This window comes from Cyclopterus lumpus, chromosome 12, assembly GCF_009769545.1.
Source record: "Cyclopterus lumpus isolate fCycLum1 chromosome 12, fCycLum1.pri, whole genome shotgun sequence".
Taxonomy (NCBI): domain Eukaryota; kingdom Metazoa; phylum Chordata; class Actinopteri; order Perciformes; family Cyclopteridae; genus Cyclopterus; species Cyclopterus lumpus.
In genome coordinates, this window is record NC_046977.1 from 9,615,591 (window position 1) to 9,632,440 (window position 16,850).

At 42.8% G+C, this 16,850-nt stretch overlaps 1 protein-coding gene across 2 annotated transcripts; it reads right to left on the reverse strand.

Moving 5' to 3' along the window:
* Window positions 1-26: 26 nt before the first annotated feature.
* Window positions 27-16,434, reverse strand: rfx3 (regulatory factor X, 3 (influences HLA class II expression)). 2 transcript variants are annotated; one of them, XM_034546286.1, is made up of 17 exons: window positions 16,323-16,434; window positions 11,921-12,033; window positions 11,702-11,790; window positions 10,637-10,895; window positions 9,266-9,340; window positions 8,809-8,990; window positions 8,463-8,582; window positions 8,249-8,373; window positions 8,006-8,121; window positions 7,152-7,267; window positions 6,883-7,037; window positions 6,684-6,781; window positions 6,351-6,500; window positions 5,975-6,183; window positions 5,400-5,553; window positions 5,115-5,157; window positions 27-4,986 (listed from the first exon to the last, which is right to left on the reverse strand). In XM_034546286.1, exons 2-17 carry the CDS (start codon window positions 12,026-12,028, stop codon window positions 4,706-4,708), a joined length of 2,280 nt encoding a protein of 759 aa, XP_034402177.1. In that variant the 5' UTR covers window positions 12,029-12,033; window positions 16,323-16,434; the 3' UTR covers window positions 27-4,705. The 2 variants fall into 2 exon arrangements, with proteins under 2 accessions (XP_034402177.1, XP_034402176.1); XM_034546285.1 differs by lacking the exon at window positions 16,323-16,434 and adding an exon at window positions 15,809-16,103.
* Between the last annotated feature and the right edge of the window lie 416 nt (window positions 16,435-16,850).

A 16,850-nucleotide genomic window follows, 5' to 3' on the forward strand; every position in this document is an offset into this window, starting at 1 on the left:
GTCAAAATGATGAGAGGACACTTGACTTGAACAAGAAAACGTTTATTACTGCAAAGACGAGTCACAAATTTTAAGAAAACAACACTAAGAAGCTAGCCTGAGCTGAGATCTGAAATATTCAGAAAACCAAACTACATGTGTCTTTAATAGTTTCTATATTCATCAATACGACACACTAAATGATAATGTCTTTATAAATATAAAAGTCCCCCAATTGTCCTCGTTTTTTTGTATGTAAAATACACGATACAAATCACCCTACACGCATTGGTTCGTTTGTCAATTTGAGAAGTAACTTAAATTGCACACAAAAAGAAAGTCACATGAAATTTGTGTGTATATATTATATCAGATATTATACATTATCCAAAAAAAGAGAAAGAAAGCACTTCAGCCAACATATAGGATGTTCACCAAAAGAATAAATCAAATAATTAAGACACAAATAAATATACCTTTTTTTTCAGATTTTTGATATATACATATTTGTCCAGGGTGAACACAAAAAAAACCTTCCCCAAATGCCACTGCCAAATGCTTGTGCTTGCATTAGAGCGTGCTACAGATGGCCACGACTCACTAGACTGTCAAATGGCACTTGAAAACATCCAAATACAAATCTCAAACGGGTCACAGCATTCAGAAAAATATCATTTGACAAAAGAAATCACGATCATGAGAAAAAACAATTCATAAGAGCATTTTACTTACAGTAACTCACCTTGTTCATGAACCAGTTCTGTACAATAAAAAGCCGTCTGAAGGTAATCTACCACGTGTAAACTACTAAAAGTGTGTGTGTGTGTGTGTGTGTGTGTCTATGGAGTCACATCCAGCTAATAAATAGTCCAATCTGAAGACAGGTCTTTATGCTTCCCTGGTGTCCCCTCAGTGGCAGCACCTGTGCAATGAAAAAGTCTGCTCAGCCTCCCTCACCACCACCACCCACCAGAGACCCAATAGTCACCCGGGCCATCTGCTCTGGCCGGGGCGAAATTAAAGGCACTGGAGTCTGCTCTGGGTCAGTGAAGCTGCCGTGTCGTCCAGGTGAAGAGGCAACTCTCAAGCTTTCGCTCCTATGACAAGTTAAGGAATAGCTTATGTCTTTCTTTTTCCCCCCCCCCCCCCTCTTTCAAAAACAGCCGTTACAGAAACAATCTTTTCTCAATTCCAAAGACACTGAGAAGTAAGTAAAAGTACAATTGTGTTGGCAGCATTAGCATCAGTCCAGTGTTAAACCGGGCAGATTTTGAGATGCGGAAAGCGAAAAAAATCACTGTCTGGCACATAAGTCTATGTATAATAAAATGGAACGACCAAAAATGAAACACAAAAAAAACTATTTCTAGCAGCACATGGTAGGCGTGCAAGACCAGAAAGCACTTGATGACCCTAAAGCACACAATTAAGAGTTAAAGAAAGACATTGTATAAGCCGTTTTCACTTCAGGCACAAAATAATACAAGTTTACATCTACAATGTTGTACTTGATTTATATGACAAGGGAGCTGAGATTCATGTTGGGAGAAAATTAAATAAAATCATTCAGTGAGAGAAAGGTAAAAATGACAAAGCATCATCCTGCACAACTTTCATTCATAATTGTTATACAATTTCCAGATTTAGAACATCATCTGAAAATTGACGCCGGCCGAAGGCCATCACTTTTTATAACGTCGGTCACAAAGATCCATGTGCATGTTGGGGTCAGCTGATTGAGCTTTTGGGAATAGACTTCATTTTGTCACAGTTATGAGAACACAGATTTAAATGCAGCTCTGGAGAAAGTTCTGTACAAGAGATGAACTAGGGCTCAAGTTTCTGGCTGCATTCATTTTTGTTTTGGACATTTTCACTTTTCTGTGTTCTCCCAACTTGCATTCAACAGATTAAAACCAGAAGTCGGAGAACAAATTCATTATGGTCACGGACGGATGTAAACAAAATGCTACAGGCCTCCGACTTCCAGCTACTTGAAGTTCATTGACCTTTTCAAACTGTTCTTAAATATAAATCGAAAAGCCAGATTTGTGTGCGCTCAATTCCAAGATCTGGTAAGCCAGACATTTCAAGTCAGCGGACTCGGGGTTAACATTTCCGATCTCCCCCGAAGTGTCATGGAAATGATTTAACCAAACATCTGTGAGATTCCACTGACCCAGAAACCTAAATGGCATGCAGTACTTGCTCTCCCAGCCTCCGTTACTGCTACGCAGGCACAAAGAAAACATTTCCTGTGGACCTCTCGTATCTGAAGAAGGAATCATTAACTAGTGATGGCGCCTACAACAAGTGATTACAGAAAATACAGTGCCATCCCTTTTTTTTCTTCTTCTTTTCTCCACCTTAATAAACCTACATACATGAAAGAAAAACAAGTCATGGTCCTCCTTTACAGTAGGTCTGCCATTTGCAGTGGTATAATTCATGATTCATCACCAGTACCCATTAGAATATGGTGTAATGAGTGAGCATCTAAACCAAAACACAATAAATATCAATAAATAAACACTTCTGCCGAAAACAATCGTGCAGACCATTTAAACAAGCATGAAAAAAACCCAAGAAAAATCATTTTAGTAACAAATTGTTCCTATTTAGAGGATTAATCTCAATAATCTCCACAACATATAATGTTAGAACAGTTCAAGTATAGATGTAGTCGAATGAATCAGAAGTTAGTCCCCATGTCTTTCCCATTTCACAGTCTATGAACTACTTACAGAAAAGCTACGAAAAGAAACAATCACATATAAAGCAACAAATATCTGTAGTGTATCATCATTATATATACTATACACATATATATATCTATATATATCTATATATATCTCTTTGAATATCACAAAATATCTACTTTTGGTCCACTGTACAAACATGAACTTTAAACAGGGAACAAAGGATGAAAGCATTTATGGGCTAAAAACTGAAATGGAAATGTATCAGAGGTGAGAGAAAAGCAATGCCGTTTTTCTCTATCGCGTTGAGATTTGTGCAGTACAGTGGTGTGTGTGCAATAAGGTTTGGTGACTGTGCTGCACGCGTCAAAGGGCTGGCACCACTGGTTTGAGGTAGGGTGACTGATGGATGTGTTTCAACACATACACACAAGCACGCAGACACACAGGCTTATATACACACACGTGTACACGTGCACATAAAAACACAGTGCAGACCTATGCATTCATGTCGACACACATACACGCATACAAACAAACAAACAAACAAACACACACACTTCACCCGATAACAAAGGCTAATGCAAGAGTACGCCTCAAGAGGGCAGAGTGAGAGCAGGAGCAAGGCTAAAGACCATGATTCAGATAAGTAATAAGCTTAGTAGAGCTGATCCAGAGAAAACAACAGGTGTGTCTGTGCCTGTATTCCTTGGTCTCAACACTGATGAGCCAGCCCAAATCCAGCCACCAGTCACCAGAAAGCCAAATGTGTGGCTGGGACAATGCAGAGGGGGGCTGTGGGCTCTCTGCAGCACACAGTCAGGACTACAAGGACAGCTGCATTTAAGGATAAGGCACTATGATAAAGCCGAGGTACATTAAATCCCTGACATTCCTTCTGCTCCGCGACATGGCACTGTGGGACAGGAGACAGCTCTTGGGTGGGCCCAAGTGGCTCCCTCTCAGCATCCTCTTGTTGGTTTGTTTTTGGTCCTTTGTGAACTTAAGAGATTTCGTTAAGACAAAAACTGCAACCAAAAAAAACAACAAACAAACAAACAAACAAACAGGGGAACATGTCCAGTAAATTGTTTAGCTGGTCATGTAAACGACACTACAGAGCATCTACAATGATGAAAGGCAAGCGTTATGCACAGAGTGCATAGAAAAGCTAGCATTGAGGAAGTGGTTCTGTACAGCTGGTCTTCTCAATCTCATTTCTATATACACAAGTAGCAGCACAGATACTTCTTTAGGGGGTTCTTTTTCTGTGGCTAAAATCTAGAAGTGGTTGTCAGTGGGTGGCTACCATATGAATTTCAAAAAACTGCCCCATGATCCTTGCCACGCATACATAGAACGTCCTCCCTTTATTTCTTTAGCTACATACAATACTCAAAATATTTTGTTCAGCCAAATGTTTATCAGCAGTTGGAATGCATGTGGACATAAATCATGCTAAAATTAGGAGGGATAAATGGAAATCAAATTGAAAACAAAACACAATGATAGCACCATGAGTTTTTGGGTAATACCAATTGAAAGTACAGCAAAACTATTTACAATAGGTGAAGGTCTTGAGTCAATCGATGACTTTCCACCACTGGGACTGGTGACATGGATTTGAGCTCTGAGACATCAGTACTTTGAAAGAGTGGAATTTTCCTTCAAGACAAAACCCGTCTGTTTAGACAGAGGCCTTGAGTCATGCCAAGGCAGGAAACATTTAACGGGTCAAATTAGTCCTCCTCCATGTGCCGCATTGCGATAGAGCACACCTGTACGGGCCGACACCACATCCAGAATCTAAGCAGTCGGACACGGACAGCACATCTTAGCCGGAGCATCATCATTTCAGCACTCCCCAACTGACGGGTACAGATATGGAGAGGAGAGCATGTCCGCACAAGTGCAGACAGAGACGATGCATGGAAAAGACGGAAACATCTAGACTTACAGAGAGAAAGATATGTGGAGAGTGAGACAGCAAAACAGGCCAAACAAAGGTCGGACGTGCCCTCGGACCCTCAAACGGAGGCGTAGGTGTTGCCTGTGGCGCTGCAGTGGCGGATGGTGGGAGTAGCGGCAGAAGGGGTTAGAATGTGTTCAGTGTGGTCCTGCTGGGGCTGGGGCAGCGAGTGGAGGACACCTGGCTGGACGACCCCCACTACAGGGTGGGACCCGTCCTCGAGTGCCCCGACCTGGATCACCTGGATCACCTCGTGCTCCGACTTTTCTCGCTTTGCAAGAGGTTCCCCCGTCTCCTCTATGTCGTCATCCAAGTCACTGTCCATCCCACTGGTTTCATCTAGACAGGAGGAAGCATCACGTGTATAAAAAACTAGTATGGACTCAAGAGCTCACTGAAGGGACAGTTTTTCCCCCAAATACTGGTTAAATTCTCACGTTGTTGCTCTTATACTTTGTGCCACTTACCTCTATCCATGTTAGAGAGGGACAGCGTGTTGAGGCTGTCGAACTGAAAACAGAGACACACATCAGAATTAGTGGGGCACATGCGTTCACATAGTTTTAATGCGTTTCTAATCTAATAGAGATACCACATTGTAAATGAGATAAAACGTCTGTTCTGGGGTGATTTTGATCAACAAATGACCAAAGAGAGGTTATTTCACATTCGATGTATAGTGTATCCGTCATATACTCTAGTGTCACGGTGGTACTGTGAAATACTGTGGCGATGAGATGCTACAGTTATACCTCCCCCATGACACCAATGGGCGTCTCTCCAGTAGCTTGAGCCACACGATGCTCCACAAGGTAAAACATGTACTCATCGTACAGCAGGCGAATCAGGTGGAAGGAACCAAAGCTGGCAGCACTGCGAAGGGTCAGGTCCCTGATCACCATAGAACTGCAGAGACATTAAAAAAAACATTGCGAGCGTTACGCCTGCTCGCTCCCAGGAGTGTGTCTCAGTATGGCCGCGTTTCTATTTTTCGCACACACACACACACACACACACACACACACACACACACACACACACACACACACACACACACACACACACACACACACACACACACACACACACACACACACACACACACACACACACACACACACACACACACACACACACACACACACACACACACACACACACACACACACACACACACACACACACACACACACACACACACACACACACACACACACACACACACACACACACACACACACACACACACACACACACACACACACACACACACACACACACACACACACACACACACACACACACACACACACACACACACACACACCTGTAGAAGGACCACTTGAGCAGGAACTGTCGAGCTGCCCTGGGGAAGCTGGACCGGTGCTCATAAGGCTTGAGCACCTGAGTGACCACATTCTCCAGCCAAGCTGCCCACTGCTCCAGAGAGCTTTGCTGCTGTAGCGTGGCCTTGAAGTCCTGCTCCAAGTGCTGAACAACTCCCTCCTCACACTGGCACACCCATGATGCCTGCTCCTATACAGCAACAAAGAGAAATAACTGAATGTTGAACACCTGTACTGTACTGTGACAGTAAAAACAACACACTCTCCTCTTTTGACGGAGTGGATTATAGAGAAGGAATGACATTCGTGCACATTACAAAAGCACCAGCACTGTACATCCAAACACAAAGAGCTGACCTGTACGTTGGCAAAGTCAACACGGTTGAGATCGCTCAGCATCTGGTTAATCTGTGACGTGTTTTGCAAAACAGCACGTGCCGCCTGAGCCAGGTGGTTCAGAGATGTGTATCTGCGCAGTGTTTGCGCAAAGGCACTAACAGCGGCAATCTGTGGAAAGAGCACATATCATTTTTTTTTTTTTAAAAGCCCAGATGTTACCTCCATACCTCTCAAAAACTGATGACAAATTGGACTCTCGTGTATCAAGTATTTATTTTATAAACAGTATCGGGTGACATTTAAATGTAGCATTTTCCCAAAGGTAACTCCGTTTGAATACTGCAAGTATACCTTGGTCTGGATCATTCTCTGGGGAATGGCATTCATGGCATTATTGAGCCAACCTTCCAGGCTTTTGGCAAAGTTGCGAATGGCTTGAGTCAAGGCACCTGGAAGACAAAAACAACAACAGGGAGTTTAGGATTGGGCTGTTACAAGCACGAACACAGCAGACAAGCAAGCCTGAGAGGTGTCTTTGACTGTGGCTCACTGGGAATGGGTCTCAGGACATCAGGGATGAGGATCTCCACAAGAGCCTGGTACATTAGATGGTCACAGGTACTCATCCATTTGAGCACAGTCTCGTTCCTGCACAGTTCCAGTAGCTGTGAACGGGGAAGCCGTGCTTCAATCTCACTTAAGCTGCTGAGGAATGAACAAATTGGACTTTGAATTTTCAGATCATCCTACAAATAATTTAGGTTAGCTAATATTTCTTTCTGGCAAAACATACATTGTATATTAAGAGCTTGACCTCACCTGTTTTCTGTTAGAGTGGCACCCTCTACAGAGTCAGGGGGAGAATAACGCCAAAATGTCTGCCACAACTTCTCAATTAGACTGAACTGGAGGTTGACAACCACATCCAGGATAGCCTGAAACAAAAGCAGAGAATAAACCACACACACATTAATAGTTTTCACTGAAAGCGCATTCTAAAACAAGAAGAAATAGTTCATTTGAAAACTGTCAACAGCGAACTCTGCACATCAACCTCAAACATGTGAGAAAATGTGTTTTTTGGGTAATTTTGGTGAGCTGACTCTTTAATCTCTTTAATGAGAAGGTGGCAGACAACGCTCTGTCAGATCAGTTTTTGGTCATAACCTGTGGATGACCTGATTCCTACTTTCCCAGATAGTAAGAGAGATTTGATAGAAAACTTCACAAGATGAAGAGCATATTCTGCTCCAAAATGCCAATAGCTGGCATTTAGAAATCTTTGTCACTTTAAAAACACACACGACCTTTCCCAAAGTTCGCACTCTCTGAATCCAGCCAAAGTTTAAGTGTGTTGCTTTTCAAAATTTGTATTTTCAGTCTTACTTGTATTTTCTCATTAAAGATAGCTTGAATAAAATTAAACTTGTAAATTGCTGGCATAATAAATATTGGCAGATTAAGGCACATATACGTGAAAAGAAAGCAGAAAACATGGACTAGTCATATTGATGATGTAGCATCAACGAATGCTGCAATATTGAAAGGGATTACAGAGCTTTCTTCGAGCAGTGAAGAGGGACCCGGCCCCCTGTTCCCCTTGTGAAGTACACTCATGTGCCAAAGGGAGCTGTGGAGACATTGAAGTGAATATGAAAAGCCCTTTATCTAACCTCACAGTGCTCTCTGTAAAGGGACTGGAGAGCTTTCACATCCTCTGGGCTGATGTTCTCTGTATTGCTCGGTCCCAGGTCCAGCTCTACAAAGTCAGGGAGTGCCCGCGACGCATCTGTTGGAGAGATATACAAAAAAATGTTATAAAAAAAATATTCAGTGTATTTGAGGTGTTTTTTTTAATTAATTTTTTTAATTAATTTTTTTACAGACATTTACATAAAGAGAAAAAAGCAGCTGACCAAGGAACTGCTGGTGGTGTTGACTCTGTGCAATGACTGTCTGCTCTTCTGCACCAGGAAGGTGCTGGCCTCCACTTGAGTAATTCTCCCCGGAGCAGCCATCAAACTTCTGCACCGGCTTGAACCTGCAATAACACCAAGTATCTATAAAAAACTGCGACTTGTTTCCCAACAAATGCTGCATGTCTGTATGCATGCCTCGTTGCCTGTGTACCTCTGTTTTTGCTGAACAGGTTGCTGTCTGAGTGCCATATACTGCATGTCTTCTTGGAGTCTATTGAGTGGCGAGTCTGGTTTCACACGTATACCATAGTAATGGTATTTGGAGTTCCCTCTGCAAGTCAAAACCAAAAGTGAACACACGTTGACGGATTCTCAAAAGGGGGAAGTGCAGAAATGTTCACGTGGATGGGAGAGAGGGACAGAAGAGGGGAACGGATCAGGCTTTTAGAATATCAGGGTGTCAATTAATTAATTAATTAAGAAGAGCCACGCAAGCATACAGCCATTAGAGGAAAATCCAGTTGCCAAACAGAGAACTTTTCGGGAAAGAAGCTAACCTTGTCCCTAGGCGCCTTGTACGGAGTCCCATGAAGATGGAGCGGATAAGTTTACCAAAAGAGGCTGCATTTACAGGGTCCAGTTTCTGCTCCTGGCAGTGGCGCAGGTAATGATTGTAGAGGGTGGATCGTGGTAGACTTACGCCCTCTGCTGTCTCATAATTGTCCAACAGCCACTGGAGCTACAAGGGAACACATGCTTTTTTTTTTTTAAACCGAAGAGATTCAAACACGGGTCCATGCAAATGGTCTGGAAAGACCTCAGACTAGCAGTCCGTTTTGATGTTGCACAACTCTGCAAAAGCATTCTACAGCAGCCAGTGCATTTAAACAATAGGAACAATTAAAAAGCAACAAAAACAGCAAGTCAAACTCAAATGTGTACAGAGCTGAGAGAGGCAGTCGTCGAGCAGAAGTCAAAGTAAAGGGAGGGCAAGCATTCGTAAAAGCAACTTACATGGCTGTTGAGCAGCGAGCTTCTCTGACTGGATAAACCCTCAGATTTTTGAAGAGTCTCAATCGCCATTTCAATCTGATAAACCACGAAGCACAGGACAACAAAATGTAAGAGGTGGGGGGGGGGAATAAAAACAAAAAGACAAAAAGCAAGACAAATAAAAAGCGCTAGTGCAGACACGTTAGTATCCACTGGCAAAAATAAAGAGAATCTAGAAAGGATCACAAGGCAAGCACCACTAAACCCAAGCAGAGCAGGACTACCTGTCATTTAAAGAAAGTCTTAGGTTAGTTGAGGAATGGGGACAGAGGCTCAACGGAGCACTTCAATTGAGGATAGCTGGCAGACACACAACCCTTCCCGATTCCACCAGCACAGATCCACTTATAAAAACAAAAGTCTTGGCAGTATGCCAAGATTTTTAGTAACACCTGCACGTCAACCTCAAGGGTTATACTGAAAATCTTCATGTGAAGAAGTCTAATTGGGTACCGTCATTTTCACAAACAGCGTAATTCCTAAATAAAAGAAAAACACAGTAACATAGGGTAACAAAGAGGCCCATTTATACTGTCGCATCACTAAGGCTACACAACAATGAGCTGGTATTTTGCTTTAGCAGTTAAATGCCCTTGAACACAGTTTGATTAAATAATAAAAATGTAAAAAACATTTCTCCTTTTCACAGCCATTATTGGGTGTTCTCAACTCTGCCACGACTGATTTCCTCATAATGTAATGTCAGTCGCCAAGCATCATCGGTACATTACTGCGAGAAAGCATCATTATGGTGGACTATATGAAAAAAGCTAATGGGGCGTTTAGATTATAGCAAAAAGGCAAAGCACTTGTGATGCATGCACCACTTTGTCCAAAGCAGGACTCTCATGAGGAGTAGGTATGCCCTCCTTAAAACACCTGTCTCAGGTTTTAGCCCCTCCTTTCTTCTCCACCAAAGAGTGACCAGAAATGGACACAACGCTCTGCATCATGTGACCATTAAATATGACGGGTTACAATGTGAACATTACTGGCAGTAGTTAGTTTACGGCAGAGAGACGGCGGCCTATGCAGCGCATTGCATACATCAGCAAAGGATCATCACCAGAGATAAAACACAGCAGACACTCGTCATAGAGGAGGTGCACACGCAAGCTGCTTCTCTATAATATGACATATGTACTATGTGTATATACTGACATTTTGAGAACATGGACACAAATATTGAGTTTAAATATGGAACTCTGCTCATTTTGGATCAAACTAGTGCATCGATCAATAAAGTATGACAGAAACAGAGCATTTACATTAATAGGGAGAGTCAGGGCAAAGTAACGACTAACACCCAATTAGTGGGTGATATTAACTCACTGTGGCCGGGGAGGCTCGTGCCGTCTGGCTGACAGGGTGGGGTGCAGCGTTGTCCATGATGTAAGCCCCAGGACTGGTGCTGATTACCTGACCCCCTGCCAGATTCATGCTCATTCCTCCACTGCCCCCTCCTCCATTGTTGGTCATGCCATGAGATGTCACCACAGTGGAAACTTGTGATGAGCTGCTCTGCGTGTCAAAGTAGTTCCCGCCACTGTTCTGGCTGTACAGCTGCGGCTCTGAGTACGAGTAGGTTCTTCTGTTCAGAAGAGAGGTTAGAAGTCAGTCATAGTGCACACAACAAAACTGAGACACAACAATCAAAACAGTTAAGAGTTATTATTTCAAATGAAGTTTTTTTTCTTCTATTTTGTTTATTTTCTTCAGACACCTATTGATGACCACATCAGTTACAACAATATTGTTTGTGCAGGTACAGTCAAATACTGTCAGCGACAACTGTCCAATCCAAAATGTAGTTTTTGTGGATTTCTTTAAAAAAGAACCATAACATTTTGTATTAATATATTTCCATGGGTTTTTGTTTGTGATTTGGGGGTACCTTTTAACTTTAACATATTATGTTGACACAAGCCTGGTCCTCAGGCCATGTGTCTAGCTGTTTGCTGTTGTTTGATTTTGTGTTTTTAAGCACTTAGTCTAGCTTACACAAGAGTTTCCGACACTAGCTGAGGTCACACAGTCTGTGTGTTTATGTCTCCCTGTGTGTGAGTCTCTGTGTTATCACAGTAGGACAAACACAGTCGAGGGTCTATGTAACCCCCATTCCTCAGACCCAGGGGACCCTGGTGTAGCATCAGCACTTAAAAGACAGGCCTACTTCTGGTCATGTTCAGGTGACGGAGCACAATCAAGCACACGACTGCAGACCCCTCATACAAGTCAAAGAAGACAAAAAACCAATGCACTCCCACCGACATCATCTGCTTGTGACATGAATGATGGTTTGAGGAGCCTCAAGAGGAGAAAGAACAGGCTGCGGAGACTTAGCGCTAATATTTATAGAGTGGTGTAAGAGCAGAACTGGGTAACAGACTGACTCACATGTTGCCATTAGTGTAGACGCTACTGTTTTCCTCCACATACTGCACCTGTGCTGGGTAAACATGCTGAACCTGTTGAACAGTCTGGGCCTGGAAAGACAAATTGCAAAGTTGTAAATTAATTATTTAATTGACCAAAGGCACATATTGCACTGTGAAACACACACACATGCACACGCACACGCACACGGACACACCCACACAGACCGGCTGGATGTACCTGTTGCTGGACAGGCCCCTGCTGGGTGGAGCCGGTAGGCTGGACAGGCACGGTGGTCTGAAGAGGGACTGTGGAGGTGGAGTCAGCGCCTGTCTCAGGGGTCTGCATGGCGCCTGCATAAGACGGAGAAAATGCAGTGTTACTGTCGATAGAGAATGGTCACAATCACACCCTCAACCTACCGGTTAAACTGGCAAAGCAACTTGACAACTCAGCAACAACAAAGACACGATGATCTTAATGAATCATTGGGATAGGGCTCACAAGGGGCATCAAACATGAATTACTCCCTTAAACTGAGTAGATTAACAAATGTGGGGCTGTAACAGACATCAAAATTACAATAAAACATACAAGTTATTAAATTAGTCTCACAATTTTGTTAGCCCAGGACATAAAATGCCCCGATACATAACAGAAAACAGGACAGATTTTCTTAAATCAATGCTGCTAAAGCTGCTCAAGAGCAATTCTACCCTCGCACCTGTTTCTGCCTTGTAGTACTTAATGTACTGAGAGCCTCATGCATCAGTGACACATGGTCCTGTCTCCATGTTCACAGCCATAAAGCAAGTTAATATTTAACAAACTCCAAATAGATGATGCTTCTCATTACACACTGGTGTTATTTGAGATTAGAAGTCCAGGATCAGTACTAAGAAAACAACTGGAAAGTTATCTCATATTTTAAAGTATCTTTACCAAATAGTGTCATTACTATTAATTAAATAGCTATGTGGCTGTATTGTGCATCAGAGATGTAAGACTGTGTCGACAGCACTTACTATAAGCAAGGCTAAAATTAGCTATTCTGAAAAGATAAGGAAAACAGTGTGAAGAGACACTGGTGGTGAACCTGTGTTTATGAGTTAATAATAGTATGGCTGGCTACCATCACCCCTTCCAGGGTAAGGCCACCTCCTCCCCATCACAGTTTCCAAAAACAAGCCTCCCTTGGTTAATTAAGCCAAGTCTCCCTATAGCTTTGAAACTCACCAGGGACCGCCTGCCCCTTACCTTCAATATTATACTGGCCTTTTTCTTGGGAAGAAGGGTTTCACTTTATCTGCGTTGGGGTTACTAACCTCAAAGTTGGACTACCAAGCTGAGTCAATTGTTCCTGGTGCATTGAGTGTGTGAGGAGGAAGCCTGTATTGTCTTTAAATATACAGGGGCATTGAGATTCATTAACGCAAAGCCATCTGCTTCCAGCATGACTATTTTCAACACCTCAGGGAGGGGGATGAGAGTATAAACCATCACTGTCAGACATGTCAGTGGGCTGTTGCTAGACAGGCTGCAGTCTCATTCTTGGAAAAATAACCTACTATCCTGTTCAAATATTCATATTCTGTGATTTAGACAAGACATTGCAAATTATGACATAAGCTCCCCAAAAAAGTGACAAACATATATATATATATATATATACACACACACATACACATAGGCAAGCCGTTGGATGCAGGCCACCCAAAATGATGCAAAATGTCAAAACGGTATCCTTCAGCTTACTGTAACCAAAAGCTAAACAAGGACTTGTGCGGAGACGACAATCTAGATTTATAATACTCCACCGTGCAGTTTGAAAGCCAAAGAACATGGCCCCAACTGAGCCCACCAAATCGAGGGAAAGAGCCCCTGCATCACAACACACTCTTGTTGCCTCACCCCAACCCCCTCCACAAACACACGCACACATATACACACACTACCACACCTCCTGCCTCACCATTCAGGCACTCCCTTGTGGCCCACTTAAATGCTGTGCTCCACTGAGCAAGTGCAAGCCCTACAAAGACACAGAGGAACAAAAGCCACCAAGGAGGGCAACATTTTGCCCTGCATTTTCTCCCCTCAATTCCTCTTGCTAACATGACAAGCAAACAAATAAGGAAAAGTGCAAGGTTCACAGTCGCCGCTACCAGAATATACACAGAGCCATATTTGCCTCTCTAATGATCATGTATGATAAAGGTGGAGTGTGGCGGACCAAGTAAAGAAATATAGATCTGGTTAGCGAGGTTGAAAAGTACACCATTCGCAAAATCTTTCTCTCTCAAACACACACACACGCATGCACGCACATACACACACACACGCACACGCACACACACACACTGTACATGCAACCCCATGCATGACAGGAGCATGATCAGGTGCTAATACAGCGGGGAAACAGGTGGAGGGAGATGTGATTGGGAGCGGAAGAAGGGGGAGGTATGCTAAGTGCTGTGTTTGCTTAGAAGTTGAGTTTGAAGATTACAAAGAAAACCAGGGGTGATTTATAGTGTCACGGATTGCGCTGATGTTGATTTTGATGTATTAAACATTACATCAATAAATGGGACATTCACAGTTGTGACAATAGCAAAATGATCGTGTTCAATGTATATAATCTGTTTTTATTTCATGACAGGAACATGGGAAACTGAAATGTCAACATTTCGGGAAGCATCATGACAGCGAGTCTAAATGTACCCTGTTATTGATATATGTGGGGTTAGGAAGGAAAAAACAGGGGCCTTTAAGTCTTCTCTTTCATCAACAATATACATTATTGTGGGCAGGCTGGGGGAAAATAACAAACCAAACATGCTGTATTCTGCTAAGCCATGAAAATGGATGACTGAATAATTGAATTAATCAGCCCCTCTTTAAGTGATTGGAAATGTAACAGGATCCAGGCAGCAGGTGGCATGGTACTATTTCTGCACTGCCGGATTACAGGTAAGTGGTAATATGATATGATAACTAGCAGTTCCCAACATCCTGTCTTCTGTGTGTGTTGGGAGAGGTGTCTGTGCATGACCTATTTTGGGTTGCATCTGCAAACAGATCAATATATTAACATTATTTTAGGCTTTACCTGCAGAAAGCAAATTAATAATAATTGTGCGATTTGTATTTTGATCTAATTGGTTTGAGGTGCTCTGGCTCTGTCAGGCTGCACGAGTAGTACTTTGATTCATGGTACACAGCCATCATACAATTAAAAAATACCCACATTCTAATCCAGTCACTGTATTACTATATTAATTTACTGCGTGTGGTGGACACAGAGACAAGCCTAGATGGCCAGTAGTCCCATCACTACCAGAGATGCACCTGTCCCACCTGTCTCACCTCTCCACTGACACACCCAGGCTCTACCCTAACGGGAATCACAGGTCGCAGCTGCACAGGAGACCCAATAGACCCCGAAATAATTGTGATGCAACGTTATATGAACCACCTAATAGGATTGAGTAACATAAAAGTGCATCTTTACTATTCCATTTTAGGCTAAAAATAAATATTATTTTGAAATAAAACAAATTTAAATGTAGAAAGAAGCCCCAACTCAATCTGACATTATTATGATGAACTAACGACCTGGATCTCCCTGGACAGTGTCACTCATTCTATGTCTGAGCGCACCCAGAGAAAAACATGCACACACGTAAAAAAATATGTAGCTAATAGTTGAACTGTCATTCAACAATTATACATGTTTTGCAGAAGGGGTGGATACATATTGACGTTAGCAGTGCAGAATGTGAAATGCAAAATTACGAAACGATTCGGAGAAGAAAAAAAAAAGCGGGGGGGTGGTGTACTAACATTGAGGTATTTTAATGTTAAATCGGGTTCAGGTGTTTTTTCTCAAAGCTGACCACTGCAAAGAAAAAAGAAGAAAAAACTCATCACAGCCATCCGATGCCACAAAGAGGGCAGATGGAGAGCTGGCGGAGCTATCCTGCTCCCTAAGACAAAAGGGAAAGTAATGGCTTAGCTATTGTCATTAGCAGTTAGTGTATGGAAAGCTAGCTCACTGCACTTTCCACTGCTGATCGTTATCGATTGTGCATAACCAACGAGCTATGAACCAACCCGAAACACACTTACAATATGCCCGTAACATTAGCCAAGAATGGCTCAGGCATCGTAAAGGGGCAACGCTGGCGTTAGCAACCTAGCAACAACAGACACCTGCTCCTGGTCCAGCTGACCAGCTAGCATCAGCGGCTAGCCCCAGACCGATGCTACTTCCCAGCATGCTGAAGTTTAAGCACACAAGTTACGCGGAAACCCGTTTTCTCCCACACCGCCTGACGTGTCGGTCTGTTTTAGACGCGAGGCACCCCTCGAGAGGACGTCGCTTGCTTCCAGCTAGCGACCAGGACCTCTCACAGCTGTGGGTATCTACAGGCAACGTTAGCAAGCGGGCTACCACGTCACAAAGAAACACCCTCGCTAGCAAACTACCCCGGCTATCCGCCGAGCCCTTCATTCAGCTGCAGACAAAACACTCACCGCAGCATCAATATCCCCTTCGCACAATTATCCCTTCAAGCGAGCAAAGGCCGATTTCAAGCTTGGGGGTAAAAAATAGTAAAAAAAAAAATTATAGTATTCAAACCTGAGCTGAGGACTGGTTGATGAAGATGAGGATGGTGGAGGAGGTGGTAATGATGGAGCGAGAGGTTGTTGTTGGTGGGTTACAGTCGCCAGGACTACGGTGACTATGGCGCTGCCTCACTGGGCAACAGTTGCTATAAAACTCACCGGGAGCGCGCAACCTCACCAGGCAGGTGGGAGGAGATTAAAGCGCACTTCATACAGTCTCACGGAAATAAAATCACACCGAAATATATATATATATAAAAATATTTTCGGTGTGATTTGATTATATGTGTTTGAGCATATTGGGTTTAAACGGTTAACTAAACCCGAGCGAATATGCGTTTAGTCTGATTTATTTGGAGACGTTAAATAAATCGAGAATGAAAAACAACATGCGATAGGATGTTTAATTTAAAAAAAGAAAACAACGACTGTAATGTCTGTAGTTTTCCATTAGAGGATGAACCTACGTTTTATAAAGACCTAATCCTGAACCAGGAAGCGCATTATGTTGTTGGATAATCATTTAGGAATTTCTTTTTAT

Bases quoted from the DNA above. Each gene is read 5' to 3' on its own strand.
- rfx3 (XM_034546285.1), bottom strand. The intron at 8,583-8,808 runs GTTAGCTTCTTT...TTTGACTTGCAG, and splicing joins ACAAGGCGCCTAGGGACAAG to AGGGAACTCCAAATACCATT. The intron at 6,184-6,350 runs GTCAGCTCTTTG...GTTGCTGTATAG, and splicing joins TTGACTTTGCCAACGTACAG to GAGCAGGCATCATGGGTGTG.